Source organism: Tamandua tetradactyla, chromosome 5 (genome assembly GCF_023851605.1).
Source record: "Tamandua tetradactyla isolate mTamTet1 chromosome 5, mTamTet1.pri, whole genome shotgun sequence".
NCBI lineage: Eukaryota > Metazoa > Chordata > Mammalia > Pilosa > Myrmecophagidae > Tamandua > Tamandua tetradactyla.
This window is the reverse complement of record NC_135331.1, coordinates 119,700,051-119,721,861: the sequence shown is the minus strand read 5'-3', so window position 1 is coordinate 119,721,861 and position 21,811 is coordinate 119,700,051. Positions and strand designations below refer to the sequence as shown.

The 21,811-nt window shown below is 38.2% G+C and overlaps 1 protein-coding gene across 1 annotated transcript in view; it reads left to right on the top strand.

Annotated features, from left to right (window-relative positions):
• Positions 1-21,811, top strand: part of EYS (EGF-like photoreceptor maintenance factor) — a 1,737,133-nt gene that overhangs the window by 1,538,133 nt on the left and 177,189 nt on the right. The window contains 1 exon segment of the mRNA XM_077159432.1: positions 11,358-11,530. Coding sequence (XP_077015547.1) covers positions 11,358-11,530 — 173 coding nt within the window.

Here is a 21,811-nt window from a genome sequence, read left to right as displayed (position 1 = left end):
GAAATTCCCACTCCTCAGTTAGCACAATTCCTCATTTTATAGATTTTAGTTGAATTGGTTTTACAGAGAACTTCCCCCTTACCACCCAATCCAAACTAGGCTCCCTGTTGTCCTTTCCTGGAGCACCATGTGATCATCTTTTTTAGCACTTAACATAATTTGTAATTTTACATTTCACTATTGAATTCCTGCCTCCCCATTCAGATTGTAAATTCAATACAGTATGGGACAATATCTATTTTATTTACCACAGTGTAACTATGTCTGGCAGTGCCTGGCATAGAGAAAAGTCCAGTAAGTGCTTATTGAGTGATTGAATGAATGAATAAATGAAGATAAAGCAAACTATCTCTGGTTGGGGCATGGCAGAATGGGTCACATGCCTGCCCCTTTGCCCTCAGCTTATAAGCAGCTTCAAGAGACTTTAGTGCAATACTGAACACCATGTGACAACCCAGGTTTTGGCAATTGGTATATCTTGGAAAAATATTTGTATGAGCTGGTTAATGGAGGCTAGAGTGACATTTTTTTTTTACATGGGCAGGCACTGGGAATCAAACCCAGGTCCTCTGGCATGGCAGGCGAGCATTCTTGCCTGCTGAGCCACCGTGGCCCACCCTAGTGTCATCTTTTGTATTAAGACAAAGAATCCCTTAGGTAGTCTGTTTCATATTTTATGATCTTCATACCTGGAGTTTTCCTGAAGCCATCTGGACAGTCACTAACAACGCTTTTGGTAATAAATGGTTCCTGAGCAACTTCCAGGTTAGGTGGTTCCTTTTTATTCTTTTGTAGAAAAAAAGGCAACTTGGTTTTAGATATCAGAGGTTGGAAATAGCTGCAGGCTTTTTCAATTAAAAGTTCTAGTGCACCTCTTCTTCCTAGTGAGAAAGGCTAAATCAGTTTCAGGGATATGTTGGCACAGTATTAAGATAATTTGCATCCTATCTTTAGAAATTCTATAGTCAACTTCTCTATCTCTCTAGGTTGACAATAGCTTTCTACATGTGATTAAACTAGCAAATAATTCTTTGTTCCTTGACCTGCCTTTCTTCTGGTTTCCATTTTACTTTAATTAGATTTAAAACAGCTGATATTATATTGTATGAATAATGGAAATAACATCTCCAGGCTGAAGACTAATATTTTACGTGTATGAGCCATGCCCTTGAATTCCTACTTAAGAGTTATTAAATTCTGAGGAAAAGAATGCATTTAAATTGCCTAGAAAATTTTAATTCAGTTTTTATTGGAAAGTTTGCTACAACTCAGAACATACATATTAATTAGTAAGAAATATAACTTCTGTGGTCAAAGTAATGAAACAAAACTTCAAATGATTTTTATTAAAAAAAAAAGAGTTGTCTTTTGTATTCAGAGATCTGCTCCATGCTCTAACCTGTCTCGGAAGAAGGTTTTCTGAACCCGAAAGGTAATCCCTTTCCAAACCAGTTCTATTTCTGTGCTATAGTGAGCCTAGCAGTTTTTGGATTTGTTGAGTGAAGCAATTTAGGAATTGCTTCCTGCAGATGGAGATGCATTTGGTAGTGAATCATTGGAGCTTTAAAAATAACAAACTGCTAGAAAAGAGGCTTAAAATGATCCCCCCAAATACTGAAATCTTATCTAGACCATCTGATGGAGCAATTGAAGGGAAAGAAACTAATTGAAACTATTGAAACAGCAGGGAAAGTTGACTGTTCCTTTTTTTTTTTCTTTTATCCATTTAATGTAAAAGAAAATTGTCACATCTAATAGTGTCAAAAAAAAGTGTTAACTGGGTATGAATGCCTTTTAAAACTGTCCTTTACCATTTCATAAGGTCACTGAACTGAGAAGCTTGCCCCTAGCTGAAACACTTTGATGAGAGCTGGCCATTGTAGGTGGTTTTCAAAGATAGAGCACCAGGTTCATTTTAACATCTTGTCAGCCAATTCCAAGAAGAGAGTTAGTCTTCTCCGGTAAATTGCAAACTAAAACTTTTAATTGAAAAGGCCTGAAGCCACTTTCAACCTCTTGTATTTAAAACTCAAATTATCCCTTTCAGGATTAAAAAAAGAAAGGAAGAAAAGCCCACATTTCAAAGACAGCAAAGCAGTGATTTATTATTGGTAGTTCTTTCTTTTTTCAGGAAAGTTGCTTTTAGTTCTCTGAGCTTTGAATCACTGTTTTGTCAACTTAACACAAAATATTGGTCTAAGCCCATGCCCCAAATATATATAAAATTGAACCCAAAACAATGTGTTTCCAGATAATACAACAGCTAAAACAAAATCACAGTCTTCCCCTTCAGAATGAGCCTGAGATGAGAATTCTTTCTATTTAGTTAATGCAGGACATTTATTAGGACCCCTAGGGGAGGAAACCATGCTGCCTGGGACAGTCCCTATTTAGCCCTGCTGTCCCAGTATCCTGTAGTTCGTCATTCATGCCAGGTGTTTCATTTTATGATGAATTATCATCATCATCCCCACCACCGTCGTCATCATTACCATTAACGATTGCCTTAAAATAAGCTGGAATGCTTCCTGCTCAGCCAGATGTCCCTTATGAGATGGCTTTCATCTCCACAACTGTCCCCAAGACGCTAACCAAACTCTTCCAGGAAAAACAACTATTTCCTAGATAATTTGATGAACTCAGATCTATTTCGATTCTTTGACAAAAATGAAATTATCAAAATGGAGTAAATATTTACTAAGCATTGACCATAATAACAATAGTTATTAGTAATAATAACAACAATAGCTAGAATAACCGTATAACAATTATGACTGGCATAGCCTGGAGATTAATGGTAAGAAACTATAATGAGAAGTAGTGTGTCACAGGGGCTCTCTTCTTTGTAATTTTTCAAAAGAACTGTAATTGTATTTATAAGAGAAAGAATATTCATTCATTTAAACTTAAAAAGAACTTTGGGACCCTGTACACACACGAGAGTTTTGTCACACAGTGGAAACTATAACACTTTCAATACTTTCAATTCAATTCTTTATTTCATTGATATAAATACCTGGTCCAGCCCATAAGGTTTGTGAGAAAGTTCATCTTGTTTCCATTGTTTCTGCCACACCTCACATAGTATTGTAATCCATAGTTTTATTTTAATCAAAAACTAACTACTTTTAAATTCATAATTTACTTCCACTCCAATTAACATATTCACTAGGATATCCATGGATTTTTCAAATAAAATATGCATAAAAATGATCTTATATTCTCCCCCTACTTTCCAAACCTGTACTCTTCAATTCCAAGAGTAGCATCAAAATCTACCCAGTGGCCCCAGCCTGAAACCAATCAGGTTGGAAGGTTTTTATTCTCCTAAGCATCTCTCAAATCATTTCTCTCCATGCTCACTTCCATTGGGTTTATGTACATGTCTGCTTGGATTTCATTAATACCCTCCATTCCTTCCAACTGGCTGCTCTGTGTATCACTCAGGTCCAATGAGAAGACAAAAATCACACAGTGATTTCAGAAAGTTTAATATCAAAAATGATTAGCTAGTAATAGGAGATTATCTTCCAAAAGTACTTTAAAGATTACAGGAATAATGGATATAAGGAACAACCACTACATCTAGGACTCAGGCAAAGTACTCAAGGAAAGAACAAATTTGGAAGAGAGCCCCACCTTCCAGGCTGTTATTTAGACCTCATTGGAGAGCACATGGCTATGGCCCAGTGAATGCAGAGAAGCTCCCTGAGGTGCCTGAAGACTGGAACTGGGTGAGAAGAAACCACCCACCAGGCTGCTGAGGAATTTTACTAGAAAGCTGCTGGGGTACTGCCAACACTTCCTGGGAAGCTGTCCTCTAGAGTGGTGGCAGGAATCAATGGGGAGCTACTCATAGGGGAACTGCTGAAACTCCTAGAAAGCAGCCCACTGGGGTGCCAGGAAAACTCACTGAAAAGTCACATGGAAGTGCTTCTGAAACTTACTGGGGATCTGCCCACTGGGGCACCTGAGATACTCTCTGAAAAGACAGCTGGGGCATGGGCAGAACTCATTTGGTGTGAATTTGCCTGAGGGGTGCTGCTGGGACTTGCTGGGGAGGGGGTGAGTACCACTGAGTTTCTTACACATGCCCCACAGGAGTAAGAAGAAAAGAAAGCATACCTGAACTAGGAAATGAAGTCCCTTCCTTTTTCAGTGGCCATCCAGTGTGCTTTACTGACAAATTTTAACATCAAACCACTTGGAAATGTATATGTTTACAAGATCTAGCTCCAGTATCACAAGGAAGGGCAATAAAGGGTGGACTTGGAAATTAGAGACAATAAATTAATAACTGATACACATTGTCCCTAGATTTGTGCTCCCTGCTATATTTCCCACTATATCATAATGATCGCTCTAAAATACAATATCTTTATTTCCCAGCTCCAATCCCTTCAATGTCTATACAAAGCTAACAAGTTAAAGTTAAAATTCTTAATAGAACTGAAGTCCCTTCTTATAGCTCCCCTCAGCCATACTGGCACTCTATACTTCAAATGTGCTGAGAGGTTTGAATTAGGTGAAATTCTAAACTTTTCAAGGAAACATGCTTCTTCTCAGGACTTGGGGAAAATGGGAAAGAAAGGTGAAGAGACAGGTGTGAGAATAGATGATGTGGGAAGTCAGAGTTGATGCTGATGATTGCAATTTTATCTATAGAAGAGGAGATAAACTCATCTACTGCTTGTAGGACACAGGGCTTAGAGATTGGGGAAAAAATGAACAATCTTTATCATGAAAGTCAAAACGATATGGAATTTTTGCAAAATGAATTGGGAATGTTATCTGGGACCCAGCAGGTAGGATATGCTGGAGGCATGAGATGAGGGATAAACAGAGTTTAGGCCTGAGAAAATGATCTCTTGTAGATGGATAAATGCTGAGTGGCAATTCTAATGGTGTTGCACATAATGTGCATCAAACTTTGAGTCTGGGATTCAGAATTATAATCTAAATATACCATATGACTCAGGAGATAGCCCTTAAACTACTTGCCAGGCAATAATCTCTGTTCCACATTATTCATAACACTGACCCTATATAAGGAGATTTGGGACAGTCCCAAATGTCACCCTTTTTTTCTAAGTGACAGACACAAACTAGTTTAAAAGCAAACCTGACCTACTGACTCAATAAACTAAGAGGCAAGATCTCTGCTAAATTTCTTTCCTTTTCCCAACCCAAAATGTGAGTTTATAGATTGGAAGACGAAAGGACATGATATAAGTGAGAAATTAAAAAAATAAACTTCTCATTGCAAACTCATGTGGGGATGTAGCTATGTTCATAAAGAATGTTTCATTGTTCATAAATGTGTACCTTTCTAGAGAGCTGTTATTTACTATTCCTCTTGTTTGTAAGGAATAAATTTTCCCTACAGCAATTTAATAGACAATTCTTAGTATCAGAAAATAACAACCACCAAGATTGTGTGCTGTATTTCCACCTTCCTGACAACGTAAATTCACCATGGCAACAGTAAGTAGAAATTGTAGGTCTGCGAATATTACTTAGGTCAAGAGAGTGGGTGAAATGGTACTCTGTTGGCTTAAATATTTTAGGGGATGCTTTTATTTCTTTTTAGTAGAAGTTAAAATAGAGTTTTAAAAACTTGTACCAACTCTTCTAGCCTTAAATAGCCTCCAAATAGGCATATTATCCTTATAGGAAATTATCTGAGTGCTCCAGAGCTTCATACACATTGCATTTACTGATTTTTTAATATCAAATCCTGCCCAAATTACCCTTGCAGTGTGGCGGGCTGGAGGTTGGCTAATTTTGCAACGAACATGGAATAGGAAAATCTATTATGAAATCATTACTTTGGGCAACTAAGTCTAATCTTAAGACACTGAGCTGTTCTATTTTTAATTGGGTGAGGTAATTTAGGCATTGGAATGATGCATACTTTCTACAAACAATTATTAATGCATCATTTTATTTTTCTCCCCTTTCCTCCCCCTTCCCTCCTCCAGCAGTGGCCTCCACCTTATCCTTCTTTCCTAGGCCAACTTCTCTTTGCAACAGATTCCATACTCTTGCTCCTATCCAACCATTAGCTAAGTCAGACTATAGCTAATTGTCTATTTGCCTATGTTATCATTTCCCTATTCAGCAGCTAGTCCATCAAATACTATGCTAGGCACATTCTCAGAAACATCTCATAACTTATTTAGATGATTGCCATTTTTACCCTGTTAGCTCCCCCTTCAGGCTTGGATAGTTTCTGGAAAAGAAAGTGTTAGCTCTTCTGCAGAAGGACTAGAAAGCTACAAGGTAAAAGAAATGGAAAAGACTTATCTTCAACTGATACACTTCTGAGGAGGAAATTCTGATTTTGTTTTGTTTTAACCAATGAAGGTCATGTAGACATATCTAAGGTTCTTAACTTCACTTTCTAGGTTACCTTTAGGTAATTTTGGTTTTGCATTATTTCTCTTATTTTCAGGTACGGCTCCTTTTTTTTTTTTTTTTTTTTTTTTTTTTTTTTTTGGTGCATGGTGGAAATCGAACTGGGTCTCCCGCATGAAAGGCAGGCATTCTAACCAGTGAACCACCCATGCACCCATGTATGGCTACTTTTTTTTGTTTTCACATGGACTGGCACCGGGAATCGAACCCGGTTTCCAGCACAGCAGGCGAAAACTCTACCTGCTGAGCCACTGTGGCCCGCCCACACGTACGGCTACTTTTAAAAAGGAAAAATTTTAAATGCAAAATGTTGGGCATGAGGATGTGCATTACTGCAAGAAATAACATTCTTTCAGGCAGTTCTGTCTTCGAGGCAGGAAAAGAACTAGCTCTGGTACTGGAGCAGGGGAGCACGCACAGCTGACAGCCCATTCGAAAGGAGTTCGAAAAATTGAAGAAAGAATCTAGGTTAAAAGAAAAAAAAAGAAGAAGAAAGAAAGAAAAAGTACTGCTGTGTAATTAGCAGACTCCTTTCATAGTGTTGTGAAATTGATGAAAACAGGATGAAAGTTTGACTTAAACCACAGCGACTCGGGATCTCGTTTGCATTTTCTTAAGGCTGCACTGCTGTGCTATAAATAGAAGAGCCTATACATGGAAATGGGTTGTTTCAGCCAATAGCAATTTTATTTTCTTGGAAGTATCTAAGAGACATTATTCATAAGAATTCATTTCTGCACACTTTCCTGCAGAGAACCTCTCTCTCTCCACACTGTGGGTGGCCAACTTTGAAATACGCTAATGATCTGTTAGACACAAAGAGTGGGGAAAGAGTTATTAATTTCTTTAAGTTAATACATGCAGGCTTCCTTTTAATTCTTAAAGATGTTTTTGGCATCTGGTTGTGTTATGTAAATAGTGGACACCTTTCAAACCAGCATCTTTGATTTCTTTTAGTTAAATTTTTCTAAAGATAATTTTTGATACCCTTAGAAACTTAATCACAGCCATTTCATATGCTAACCATATTCTAAACTTGTAATCTAATATGCTGTATCATTCACAGTGCCTAAATAGACAGATTTTGCATAAATTTAGGTAGGTGATTTTTTTAAAAACTAAGCTAAAAATGACTGGGCTAATTTTTTCATATTTTTTGATAAGTACAATGTACATGCAGTAGACCATATATGCACTACTAAAATAAAAATAATCTTTGTAGTTGGATGGATAAACCCTATTTTTTTTAGATATATGTTAGTAAATAGTCAAATTTCTAGCCCACGCAGAGAGAGAAAATTACAATGCCCTGGCATCCTAAGGACACAGTACAAACTGAAGCCATCCAGCTTTTACTCTGGGGAGAAAATTTGCATCAGGGGCTGGCATAAGCTAAAAGTGAGCTATACATGAGGATCATCTGATGATATTTTTTAAATGCAGGATTCTGGTCCTCAGCCCAGACTTCCTAAATACAGAATCTCAGAGGGCAAGGGAGCAGTTGGATTTGCATTTGTAGAAATCACAAGGGAGATTTACTGGTAACCCTCTGTGATGCCAGTCTACTGAACAGCATTTGAAACTACTGACATCTGAATCCACACATCACAGAGCTAACATTTTCAAATCCTTTAATAGCTGCTATTGAAATTCACTTGGCGGCATTATATGCTGTTTTACAGAGACTTGTTCAGACACGGATGTCTTCTCCCTCAAAGAGAACAGCAGCAAGCCTTATTCACCCCATGACACATGGCACGCTACCCATGGTGTAGGTGCACAACCAATATTGGTTGACAACAAAAGACAATAAATATGGTGTTCATATAAAATCTTCACCAATTATTTGAGTTTCTTCCCAGACCTACTTTTAATTAAAAAAATATATATCCTGACTTCCTTAGAGGGAGATTTGCAAAACAATTTTCTGTATGATTTGTAGGACTGTGATGGAGAAAGTTTTAAACTTTTCTCAAAAGAAAAAAATACTCCATGCGAATATATTCTCCCATAACAAATCAGATTAAACAGTGCTCAAGAAATCCACAGCACTGCACATTTGAAGCAAACTGAGTGAAGGGAGGTGACATTGTTTTAATCACAGTCACCTACCTTACATAAGGCCCAACAGCCTCAGGACACTCGCTTTCCTAGTCAACATGGCCGTTTGCTTCAGGATGTGGCAAGGCACCAAGGGGTTAAGCAACAAAGGAAACAGCTGTCCTGGTAGCTTTTAAGAAAGTTGGGATTCAGTAATGAGGATCTTTGGCAAGATCAGAACAGGAGAACTCTTTAGGTAGCAGGTGTAACACAACTGGTAGCAAAGAAAAAAAATTTTGAACTATTTGTGGTAGTTATCAAACATCCCAGGAAGTTTTTTGGGGCTTCAAGGTTCAAATTGAAGTTAAATCTATTGAGGTGCCCATCATCAGGCAAAATGTTAATTAGTAAAGTGGACTCTTTCTAATGAAGTGCTAATAGGATATCAAAATGGGCAGGAGGACTCTGGATATTTGCCTTGGTTAGCAAGATTAAGGTGATTTTTCCCCTTTCTTGGAACTTTTTTCTCAGGAGTTTCTACTTTCTCTCTGCTCTAGCTGCCTGCTGATGTGCAGATGCACTCAGTTAGTCATCTCAGCATGAATTTATATAACCAACTTCTCCCAACACCTGATGAAAGCAAAAAAAAAAAAAAAAAAAAAGGAAATGAGGCTTGATTTATCAATAGGACATGATTAAAATTGGTGCTTTCCTTGGTCTTTAACATAAAAAGTGTCTTTCCTGCCTTTCATATCTGGTTAGGGCTATATGATTAAGGCACGTCAATCAATCAATATTTAGACTGGTTAGGCTTTTATGTAGATGGTGTTCTCCTTTATTGTAAAAGAACTAATTTGGTTCCTCCAGGATGCAGCTTCCAAGAGTGTTAAACTCCTAGACTTTATTCCAGAATATGATGCTTAATACTGAGTTTTCAACACCAGTTAGGTGAGTGAAAGCAAAGTACGGCCTCAAACAATGCTAAGTTTCCAACTAACACTTTAAGTCACACCAGAGGTATCTCTCTATCTGCCAGGTGGTCTGCAGGAAAGATAGCTTGTGCCTTTAGCTAACACTTCTGTGAGGCAAGAAGGAACACCACTAACCCAACACTCCTCAAAACTTTGCTTTGTAACCCAGAATCAGAAGAGTTTGTCTGTGGCACTTTATAAAAATGTGCCCTCTCTTAGTAACATTGATCTTAAAATTTTCTCCTACCCCTGAGAGCCTATGAGATTCTACATCTGTTTACTATATATAAAACACTATGCAAGTTGCTATATGAAGACAATAAAATGAGTAAATCACTTGCTCACTTACAGCATACTATCAGAATCTCAAACCCTTAAACCCTGCCAAGGCCTTCACCTGCTATATGATACTTGAAGTTTCTCCATAGTGCTTCATCCTGTTTCCATAGGGAGTGCATGTAAAAGCGTAGTTATTTTTGGAAAAGGAAACTGCTTCAGATTTCAAAGTCAGGTATTTACTGATATGAAAGAATCTGATCTTTCCTGCAAGCAAATTTGTTTTGGAGTGAGGGGATTAATAGATGCAAGAAAGGTATCAAGAGACCACAAGATAAGAAGAACAGGAGAATTCCACAGGGTGAAAGAAATCTGCAACTGGAATAGGAGAATGAGTCATGGACACAAAATTTGCTAGCTTCATAATTTGCTTGGGCTGAACCTGGCATTCTCCCCTGAGAGCTAATATTCATGTTGAGAAGACAAGATACAAGTAGGGAAAAAAATTAAAGAATCCTATATAGCAAGGTGTGTTGGGCGAAGGTAGTAAAGAGAAAGTGATAGAAAGAAAGGAAAAGCTATCAACAGTCACTGGAATTCATCGAACTGCAAATTACAAAATCCCAATTCAGATTGGCTTAAAAAGTTAAAAGGGGGGTGGAATATCTTGGCTCACATAATTGCATAGTTATGGCTGGATCTGGTGTCCAAACAACATAACCAAAAATCTATCACTCTCAGTCTCATATTTGCTTTGCTAGGAATTATTCATTTATTCCCAGCCAGGCTCTCCTTTCTTGATCATCATATGCCACTAGCACTATCAATTTAGCAACCCCAGTAGCAAGAGCTCTTTTTCCCAAGAGTTCAAGTCAATGCCAATTGGCCTGGCTTAGTATAGTGTCCGTCCTGCACTCATCTTACAACTGACACCAAGCGAGGGTCCTGCCCTTCCCAGACTACATAGGCTGACAATGGTGGAAGGTTGGATCCTGCAAAGGAATATAGCAGCTACTGCTGCTAAGCGAAAGGGAATGGATGCAGGGCAGGCAGAAACAACACAGTCACTGCCCCCTCCTGAGAATGCTTCCACGGGCAGGTGAGAAGCATATTTTTCCTGAGCTCAGCCTTCACAGGCACTCTCAGCCTGGGGCCACCAAACTATATTTTAAACTAGAGTGTTGTGCAGTCATTACAGCTCCCCACTGTGCTTTTCTTTCAGAATTACCACAAGTGCTGCTCTTGGAGGACTTTGTCCTCGGTGCAGGGAGCTTATCACTAGCTTAAAATTCTCCTCTGAGCTTTGAGCCTAAGAGAGTGTTTTTCTAATAGACACTTGAAACGCTTTACTGAGGCAGCACCACACATATTTAATGAAGCCCTGAAAAGGCACCTACCATGAAATAAAAAATGAGATAAATTAAAAATAAAAATAGATGGCTTAAAATAGAACTCATGCCTCCAGGCAATCTATAAAGCTGTTAATCTGCTTTCAATATAAAGTACACAGCTAAAAATACTTAAAAGTTGTAAAAGAAAGAGGAAAGGGGAAGAAAAACTCTACTTATTGGGCAAGATGCAATTGTAACTTTATTTACATATGTGTGTGATATTGGTTTCTGATTGATTTTTTAATTTCTTTTCTGTTCTCAGTGATGGTGAAAATTGGTTTTGCGAATGTCCAAGGCTCTACTGGGGCAAGCTATGCCAGTTTGCAACTTGTGAAAATAACCCATGTGGACATGGTGCTACCTGTGTCCTGAAATCCACGACAGAAGCCCTCTGCATCTGCCCTTATGGAAGGTCTGGACTCCTCTGCAATAACAGTAAGAGATTTTGATTGTTAAACATGAAACACAGGTAGGAGGAGATGAAGAGGAGAGAAGTCACTCAGAGTAATCAAGGACAGCAACTGACTGATTAATTATGTCAAATCCCTTACTTGGTTTCTTTCAAGTCAGTCCAGACAAGACCCATCAGTGGAACTGATCACTGAACAGGTATTTTTCATACTTGTCAAGCAATTACAATAGAAGTAACGAGTTTTCCCTGAGATAAGGCTACAAAAAATTTCCATTCTATAAGATCTCAAAGTCAATTTAATGATAAAAGTCTAACAAGGAGAACTCAGGAACACTTTATAAAATCAAATTATTTTATACAGCTTTGGCAAACTGGGAGTATAATATTAACAAACCTATATATTGTAATCCAATTGTGTTTAAAGATTAATAAAAAAACAATACTGTTATTACATATTATTTGAGTTTCCTGGCTGCTAAAACAAGTACCAAATTGGCTTAAATAATGGTAATTTATGGCTCGTGGCTTTGAGGTTAGAAGTCCGAAATCAGGTTTGAGGTGATGTTTTCTCCTCAAAGGCATTCCAAGGTTGGCTGCCTGTGATCCTAGGTCTTCGGCTTTTCCATCACGTGCAATGCACATGGTGGTGTCTTCTCTTTTCTCTTCTGGGTTCCACTGACTTCCAGCTTCTGGCTGGTCCCCATGGCTACTTCTCTGTGTCCAATTTCCTTTGCTCATAGGGACTTCAGCATTATTGGACTAAGGCCCACCTCGTTCAGTTTCGGCACATCTTAACTAATTACATCTTCAGAGGTCCCATTTACAAATGGATTCACACCCACAGGACAAGGGTTTGGGACCCAAACATGCCCTTTGTGGGGGACATGAATTATCCCCAACATATAACAATAAATACATCAAAATAATAACCATGGGGTGGGGAGGTGCAAGGGTAGTTCAGTGGTAAAATTCTTGCCAGCTTTGTGCCTTGCGGGAGACCCAGGTTCAATTCCCAGTCCATGCACTTCCCAAAAAATCAAACAAACAAGCAAAACAAACAAACAAAAACCAAGCAAAAATTCAACAAATGGTGCTGCAATAACGGGATACACACATGGAAAAGTAATGAAATTGGCCCCACCATATAGCAAACACAAAATAAATAAACAAACAAATTAATAATAATAGCCCTGTGCCTCTCTTTAGGAAAATCCAGTATGTGGAAACCCTAAATAATAAAAAGGTACCAAATGCTATACTGTAAGTAGCAAGTTGCTTACGAATTTAATGTTAGCTTTGATATACAGAAATTACTGTCTTTAGATGTTTTAAGAAATATTAAAAATAATTGATTTAAATGTTAATCAACTCAGGACAAGATTTTCCATGTCTTTATTTTCACCATAAAAATCAAAAGCAAAGTCAACCCCTTTGGCCCAGGTGATATTTAGTACCGTATTTTAGAATAAGGCTGCCAAAGTGAGCATAGAGCCCTATACCCATGAAGTGAAATAAACAGATCCAACTTTTCCTGACCCACAGAAGAACTGGGGTACATCCTAATGTGATAGGTAGTAAAGTTGAAACTAAAGTTAATGAGAGCCTGTGACTAGAAAGTATTGACATTTTTGATATATACGTCTTTGAAAGGAATTGAGACAATGGATTTATGTGCAGTTGGGAAAAAAGAAAAGTTAAGAAACATTAGAATTTCATTGTGTGTAGCAGGATTATATTAGAAGTTAGCCAATTCTATGTTAAGAGAAAACATCATAGACTGGATGGAATTATAGTCTTGTCATTTCCTATAAAATCCTCATATTTCTCAGCCATAATTGTTCTTATTAAGCAAAAGCTATTGGAAAATAGAACTGGTCACATAAATTCAATCACCAAGAGATGACGCTTCAGTATTGCTTCCCACCTGAAAATAAGACTGACAATATGAAATAAGAAATGAAGATTAATAAAAATTTCTGCCCATCTTTACAAAAAAAGGGGTGGGGATGTGTTTATTTCCATCTCTTGGTCTCAATAGGGTTCCAAAGATGCAAATATTCATAAATTATTGAGACAGGAAAAATTATATAAAGTTTAGCAGGGTTTTTGCATCAGTGTAGGTCAGAAAGAATTCCTTAATGCACCCAACCAGAGGAACCTCTAAAAATAATTAGCCTTTCCATTATTAACACCTTCCACAAATGTGCCCCATAAATTAAAGACATTGGAAATATGAAGTTTATCAAGAAATGTGAGATACCTGCCCTCATTGAGCTTACATTCCAATTGAGAAGGTATAAATAAAATGAAAACCATTCAAAACACAATAGAAAGCTTATGAAGAGAATTACTAAGGAAATAAACAAGGAGTGATGGAGAGTAACGAGGGCGTGGGTAAAACTGAAAACTGATGGTCAAGAAGAGAGCGACTCTCAGAGGAGGAGACATCTGTGCTGAGATTTAAAGAATAGGGAATGTGTTATATGAAGAGGAGGAAAAGAACAGCCCAGGGCAGAAGATTCAGAAACTGGAAGACTGAGGATAGGCAGAACCTGAGCTGTTCAAAGAATGGAAATGTCCCATTGTGGCGAGAACATAAGAGAGCAAGGGAGAAAATCCTATTAGATTAAGCAGGGCCCAGATCATATGGGCCTTTATGGAGTAAGGTAAAGTTTTAGACTTTTATTTCTAGGTGCACTAGGAAGTCAATGAGAAGCGTGAAAGATGGGAATGATTCCTGTGCATGTGCATTTTAAATCATTCTGACTGTGTATAGAGAATTGATTTTAGAAAGCTATCATACTAGTCCTGGCAAGAGATAATTATGTGTATGATGAGGATGATGGCAGTGGGGATGGAGATAAGTGGATGAACTTGAGATCTATTCTGGAGCTCGAACTGACAGAATTTGCTGGAAGGAATGTGAAGAGGGTGGAATAAAGAATGACTCGCAGATTTCTGTATTTATTTCATTATTAAAACTATATGGCAAATTTCATGAAGAATATTAGAGGTATAAAAGTACCTGGGGGAGGCATTAATAGGAGGTAAACAAGAGTTTTATTTTACACAGATTAAGGAAAAGATGCCTGTTAATCATTTAAATGGAGATATATAGGCAATTTGTTATAAACCATGCTCTAGGGAGAGGTCAGGGCTAAAGATATAATTTGGGGGGGAGGGAAGAGTCATCAAAATAGAGAACTGGATGAGATTTTCTAGGCAAAAAGAATAGAAGAACCCCACCTTCCAGGATTCCAATATTTAGGGATCTGGTAGAGAAGAGAAAGCCATATTAAATACCAAAACTATCCACAGTCAAACAGCCCCTATCACGTTGTTAAAAAAAAAAAAAAGTGAGTGGGACGTGCGACAGCAGCAGGGCAGCGGCGGCAAGCACACCTCCACCACCATGGTCTGCCAGCGCCTGGCCGGCCCCCGTCCCAGCTGAAATGGAAGCTACTTGGACCATTTAGAAGTTTCTCCTCCAGGACAGCTACTAGGGGAGTAGAAACGAAACAGAACAGCTCCCAAAACCACGACAGAGATAAAAAAGACAGCGTACCCCATCCTGGAACGGCTGGCTGGCTGAGAGAACCCGCTCTGGTGAGATCGCCGAGGGGCGCAGGCTTCACCGGGCGGGGCGGCAAGCGGCCAGAGTCACTCCCTTCCCCCTCCCAGGGCCGGCTGGGAGAATTGGACAGGCGGTCCCCTCAAACCGCAGCGGCTGGCACCCACACCACGCGCGGCCCCCCGGACCAACTGAGAGAATTGGATTGGAAATCCCCAGGCCATGGAGAACGGCGACGGGGGGGGGGGCCCTTCCAAACCCGTGACTCCCCGGGAACGTGCACTGTCCCGGGCGGGCCGCTGCGGCTGGCGCCCTCCCGCCAAGCTTGGCGCCCCGGGCTGACTAGGAAATTCGGACGGGCGCTTTCCCAGGCTGCGGCGGCCAGCAACCGTCCCCGCGTTCAGACCCCGGGCCGGCTGGCACTCTTCCAAGCGGCTTCGGCTAGCGAACCTCCTGGACAGCGAGAGTTTTCCAAAGTTAAAGGACCCACAGCACCTTTTACTGGTGGGACCCGCAGACAAACGTGTGCCACGAGTGCCACCTACTGGGCAGGATAAGAAAAACAGAACCCAGAGATTTCACAGAAAAATCTTACAACCTTGTTGGGTCCGACACCCAGGGAAATCTGACTAAATGCCCAGACGCCAGCAGCAGAAGATAACTGTCCAGGCTCAGAAGCTTGAGAATATGGCCCAGTCAAAGGAACAAACCAATAGTTCAAATGAGATACAAGAGCTGAGACAACAAATGCTGAATATACGAACAGAAATGGAAAACCTCTTCAAAAATGAAATCGATAAATTGAGGGAGGACATGAAGAGGACATGGGCTGAACATAAAGAAGAAATAGAAAAACTGAAAAAACAAATCACAGAACTTATGGAAGTGAAGGATAAAGTAGAAAAGATGGAAAAAACAATGGATACCTACAATGATAGATTTAAAGAGACAGAAGATAGAATTAGTGATTTCGAGGATGGAACATCTGAATTCTAACAAGAAACAGAAAATATCGGGAAAAGAATGGAAAAATTTGAACAGGGTATCAGGGAACTGAAGGACAATATGAACCGCACAAATATACGTGTTGTGGGTGTCCCAGAAGGAGAAGAGAAAGGAAAAGGAGGAGAAAAACTAATGGAAGAAATTATCACTGAAAATTTCCCAACTCTTATGAAAGACCTAAAATTACAGATCCAAGAAGTGCAGCACACCCCAAAGAGATTAGACCCAAATAGGCGTTCTCCAAGACACTTACTAGTTAGAATGTCAGAGGTCAAAGAGAAAGAGAGAATCTTGAAAGCAGCAAGAGAAAAACAATCCATCACATACAAGGGAAACCCAATAAGACTATGTGTAGATTTCTCAGCAGAAACCATGGAAGCTAGAAGACAGTGGGATGATATATTTAAATTACTAAAAAAGAAAAACTGCCAACCAAGATTCCTATATCCAGTAAAATTATCCTTCAAAAATGAGGGAGAAATTAAAACATTTATAGACAAAAAGTCACTGAGAGAATTTGTGACCAAGAGACCAGCTCTGCAAGAAATACTAAAGGGAGCACTAGAGTCAGATACAAAAAGACAGAAGAGAGAGGTATGGAGAAGAGTGTAGAAAGAAGGAAAATCAGATATGATATATATAATACAAAAGGCAAAATGTTAGAGGAAAATATTATCCAAACAGTAATAACACTAAATGTTAATGGACTGAATTCCCCAATCAAAAGACACAGATTGGCAGAATGGATTAAAAAACAGGATCCTTCTATATGCTGTCTACAGGAAACACATCTTAGACCCAAAGATAAACATAGGTTGAAAGTGAAAGGTTGGGAAAAGATATTTCATGCAAATAACAACCAGAAAAGAGCAGGAGTGGCTACACTAATATCCAACAAATTAGACTTCAAATGTAAAGCAGTTAAAAGAGACAAAGAAGGACACTATATACTAATAAAAGGAACGATTAAACAAGAAGACATAACAATCATAAATATTTACGCACCGAACCAGAATGCCCCAAAATACATGAGGAATACACTGCAAACACTGAAAAGGGAAATAGACTCATATACCATAATAGTTGGAGACTTCAATTCACCACTCTCATCAATGGACAGAACATCTAGACAGAGGATCAATAAAGAAATAGAGAATCTGAATATTACTATAAATGAGCTAGACTTAACAGACATTTATAGGACATTACATCCCACAACAGCAGGATACACCTTTTTCTCAAGTGCTCATGGATCATTCTCAAAGATAGACCATATGCTGGGTCACAAAGCAAGTCTTAACAAATTTAAAAAGATTGAAATCATACACAACACTTTCTCGGATCATAAAGGAATGAAGTTGGAAATCAATAATAGGCGGAGTGCCAGAAAATTCACAAATACGTGGAGGCTCAACAACACACTCCTAAACAACAACTGGGTCAAAGAAGAAATTGCTAGAGAAATTAGCAAATACCTCGAGGTGAATGAAAATGAAAACACAACATATCAAAACTTATCGGACGCAGCAAAGGCAGTGCTAAGAGGGAAATTTATTGCCCTAAATGCCTATATCAAAAAACAAGAAAGGGCAAAATTCAGGAATTAACTGTCCACTTGGAAGAACTGCAGAAAGAACAGCAAACTAACCTCAAAGCAAGCAAAAGGAAAGAAATAACAAAGATTAGAGCAGAAATAAATGAAATTGAGAACATGAGAAAATCAATAAAACCAGAAGCTGGTTCTATGAGAAAATCAATAAGATTGATGGACCCTTAGCAAGATTGACAAAAAGAAGAAGAGAGAGGATGCAAATAAATAAGATCAGAAATGGAAGAGGAGACATAACCACTGAAATAAAGGAGGTAATAACAGGATACTATGAACAACTTTACGCTAATAAATACAACAATTTAGAGGAAATGGACGGGTTCCTGGAAAGACATGAACAACCAACTTTGACTCAAGAAGACATAGATGACCTCAACAAACCAATCACAAGTAAAGAAATAGAATCAGTCATTCAAAAGCTTCCTAAAAAGAAAAGTCCAGGACCAGATGGCTTCACATGTGAATTCTATCAAACATTCCAGAAAGAATTAGTACCTCAAACTCTCCTCAAACTCTTCAAAAAAATCGAAGCGGAGGGAAAACTACCTAATTCATTCTATGAGGCCAACATCACCCTCATACCAAAACCAGGCAAAGATATTACAAAAAAAGAAAACTACAGGCCAATCTCTCTAATGAATATAGATGCAAAAATCCTCAACAAAATTCTAGCAAATCGTATCCAACAACACATTAAAAGAATTATACATCATGACCAAGTAGGATTCATCCCAGGTATGCAAGGATGGTTCAACATAAGAAAATCAATTAATGTAATACACCATATCAACAAATCAAAGCAGAAAATTCACATGATCATCTCAATTGATGCAGAGAAGGCATTTGACAAGATTCAATATCCTTTCTTGTTGAAAACACTTCAAAGGATAGGAATACAAGGGAACTTCCTTAAAATGATAGAGGGAATATATGAAAAACCCACAGCTAATATCATCCTCAATGGGGAAAAATTGAAAACTTTCCCCCTAAGATCAGGAACAAGACAAGGATGTCCACTATCACCACTATTAGTCAACATTGTGTTAGAAATTCTAGCCAGAGCAATTAGACAAGAAAAAGAAATACAAGGCATCAAAATTGGAAAGGAAGAAGTAAAACTATCACTGTTTGCAGACGATATGATACTATACGTCGAAAACCCGGAAAAATCCACAACAAAACTACTAGAGCTAATAAATGAGTATAGCAAAGTAGCAGGTTACAAGATCAACATTCAAAAATCTGCAGTATTTCTATACACTAGCAATGAACAAGCGGAGGGGGAAATCAAGAAACAAATCCCATTTACAATTGCAACTAAAAGAATAAAATACCTAGGAATAAATTTAACTAAAGAGACAAAAAAAAACTTATCTAAAGAAAACTACAAAAAACTGCTAAAAGAAATCACAGAAGACCTAAATAGATGGAAGGGCATACCGTGTTCATGGATTGGAAGACTAAATATAGTTAAGATGTCGATCCTACCTAAATTGATTTACAGATTCAATGCAATACCAATCAAAATCCCAACAACTTATTTTTCAGAACAGAAAAAGCAATAAGCAAATTTATCTGGAAGGGCAGGTGCCCCGAATTGCTAAAAACATCTTGAGGAAAAAAAAACGAAGCTGGAGGTCTTGCACTGCCTGACTTTAAGGCATATTATGAAGCCACAGTGGTCAAAACAGCATGGTATTGGCATAAAGATAGATATATCGACCAATGGAATCGAATAGAGTGCTCAGATATAGACCCTCTCATCTATGGACATTTGATCTTTGATAAGGCAGTCAAGCCAACTCACCTGGGACAGAACAGTCTCTTCAACAAATGGTGCCTAGAGAACTGGATATCCATATGCAAAAGAATGAAAGAAGACCCATATCTCACACCCTACACAAAAGTTAACTCAAAATGGATCAAAGATCTAAACATTAGGTCTAAGACCATAAAACAGTTAGAGGAAAATGTAGGGAGATATCTTATGAATCTTACAATTGGAGGCAGTTTTATGGACCTTAAACCTAAAGCAAGAGCACTGAAGAAGGAAATAAATAAATGGGAGCTCCTCAAAATTAAACACTTTTGTGCATCAAAGAACTTCAAGAAAGTAGAAAGACAGCCTACACAATGGGAGATAATATTTGGAAATGACATATCAGATAAAGGTCTAGTATCCAGAATATATAAAGAGATTGTTCAACTCACCAACAAAAAGACAGCCAACCCAATTACAAAATGGGAAAAAGACTTGAATAGACACCTCTCAGAGGAGGAAATACAAATGGCCAAAAGGCACATGAAGAGATGCTCAATGTCCCTGGCCATTAGAGAAATGCAAATCAAAACCACAATGAGATATCATCTCACACCCACAAGAATGGCCATTATCAACAAAACAGAAAATGACAAGTGCTGGAGAGAATGCGGTGAAAGAGGCACACTTATCCACTGTTGGTGGGAATGTCAAATGGTGCAACCACTGTGGAAGGCAGTTTGGCGGTTCCTCAAAAAGCTGAATATAGAATTGCCATACGACCCAGCAATACCATTGCTGGGATTCTACTCAAAGGAATTAAGGGCAAAAACTCAAACGGACATTTGCACACCAATGTTTATAGCAGCGTTATTTACAATTGCAAAGAGATGGAAACAGCCAAAATGTCCATCAACAGAAGAGTGGCTAAACAAACTGTGGTATATACATACAATGGAATATTATGCAGCTTTAAGGCGGGATAAACTTATGAAGCATGTAATAACATGGATGGACCTAGAGAACATTATGCTGAGTGAGTCTAGCCAAAAACTAAAAGACATATACTGTATGGTCCCAATGATGTGAATCGACACTCTAGAATAAACTTGGAATATGTCATTGGTAACAGAGTTCAGCAGGAGTTAGAAACAGGGTAAGATAATGGGTAATTGGAGCTGATGGGATACAGACTGTGCAATAGGACTAGATACAAAAACTCAAAAATGGACAGCACAATAATACCTAATTGTGAAGTAATCATGTTAAAACACTGAATGAAGCTGCATCCGAGCTATAGGTTTTTGTTTTGTTTTGTTTTGCTTTGTTCTTACTATTATTACTTTTATTTTTTTTCTCTATATTAACATTCTGTATCTTTTTTGGTTATATTGCTAGTTCTTCTAAACCGATGCAAATGTACTAAGAAACGATGATCATGCATCTATGTGATGATGTTAAGAATTACTGATTGCATATGTAGAATGGTATGATAAAAAAAATGGACAGCACAATACTACCTAATTGTAATGTAATTATGTTAAAACACTGAATGAAGCTGCATCTGAGCTATAGTTGTTTTTTCTCTTATATATTTTTGTATTTTTATTTTTATTTTTTCTCTATATTATCATTTTATTTCTTTTTCTGTTGTCTTGCTATTTCTTTTTCTAAATCAATGCATATGTACTAAGAAATGATGATCATACATCTATGTGATGATATTAAGAATTACTGATTGCTTATGTAGAATGGAATGATTTCTAAATGTTGTGTTAGTTAATTTTTTTTAATTAATAAAAAAAAAAGTTGTACTTGAAATGAGTAAATGCTCACCCCATAAATACTGTTCCTTTCTTGATTTTTTTCTTTGTCTTTGTCTGGATTCTCCATGCAAGTAGTTTATTTTTGGAAATGATCCCAAAAAAACAGAAGTAAAGGGTTATAAAGAATAAAAGAGGGAAGAAGAGAAAGTCAATACCAGGTCACATTCTGGATTTGAACATCACCACGGACAGCAAGTGTGCTTGATCCCACTAGAATGTCGTGAGGAGCTGTATAAAGTTAGTCTCAGAATTGTTTGCCCATGGAACAAAGATGAAAAGTATTTTAACACTGACTCATGTTTCCCTTTGATTGACGGCTGCCCCACGGGACATTAATTTCCCCACCCTTCCAGACTGCTGTGCAAGATTGGTGATAGTGCCAAGCAAGCCCTTCTTGCAAGACATCCCAGGCCACTGTACCAGAAAAACCAGGGTAGGAGGAGGGCAAAGAAGGAAAGGCTCGAAATGTGTGCTTGAGATGCGGTGCTGTCAGTGCAAAGTCGAGCAAAGCTTCACAGGACGGATTGCAGTAAG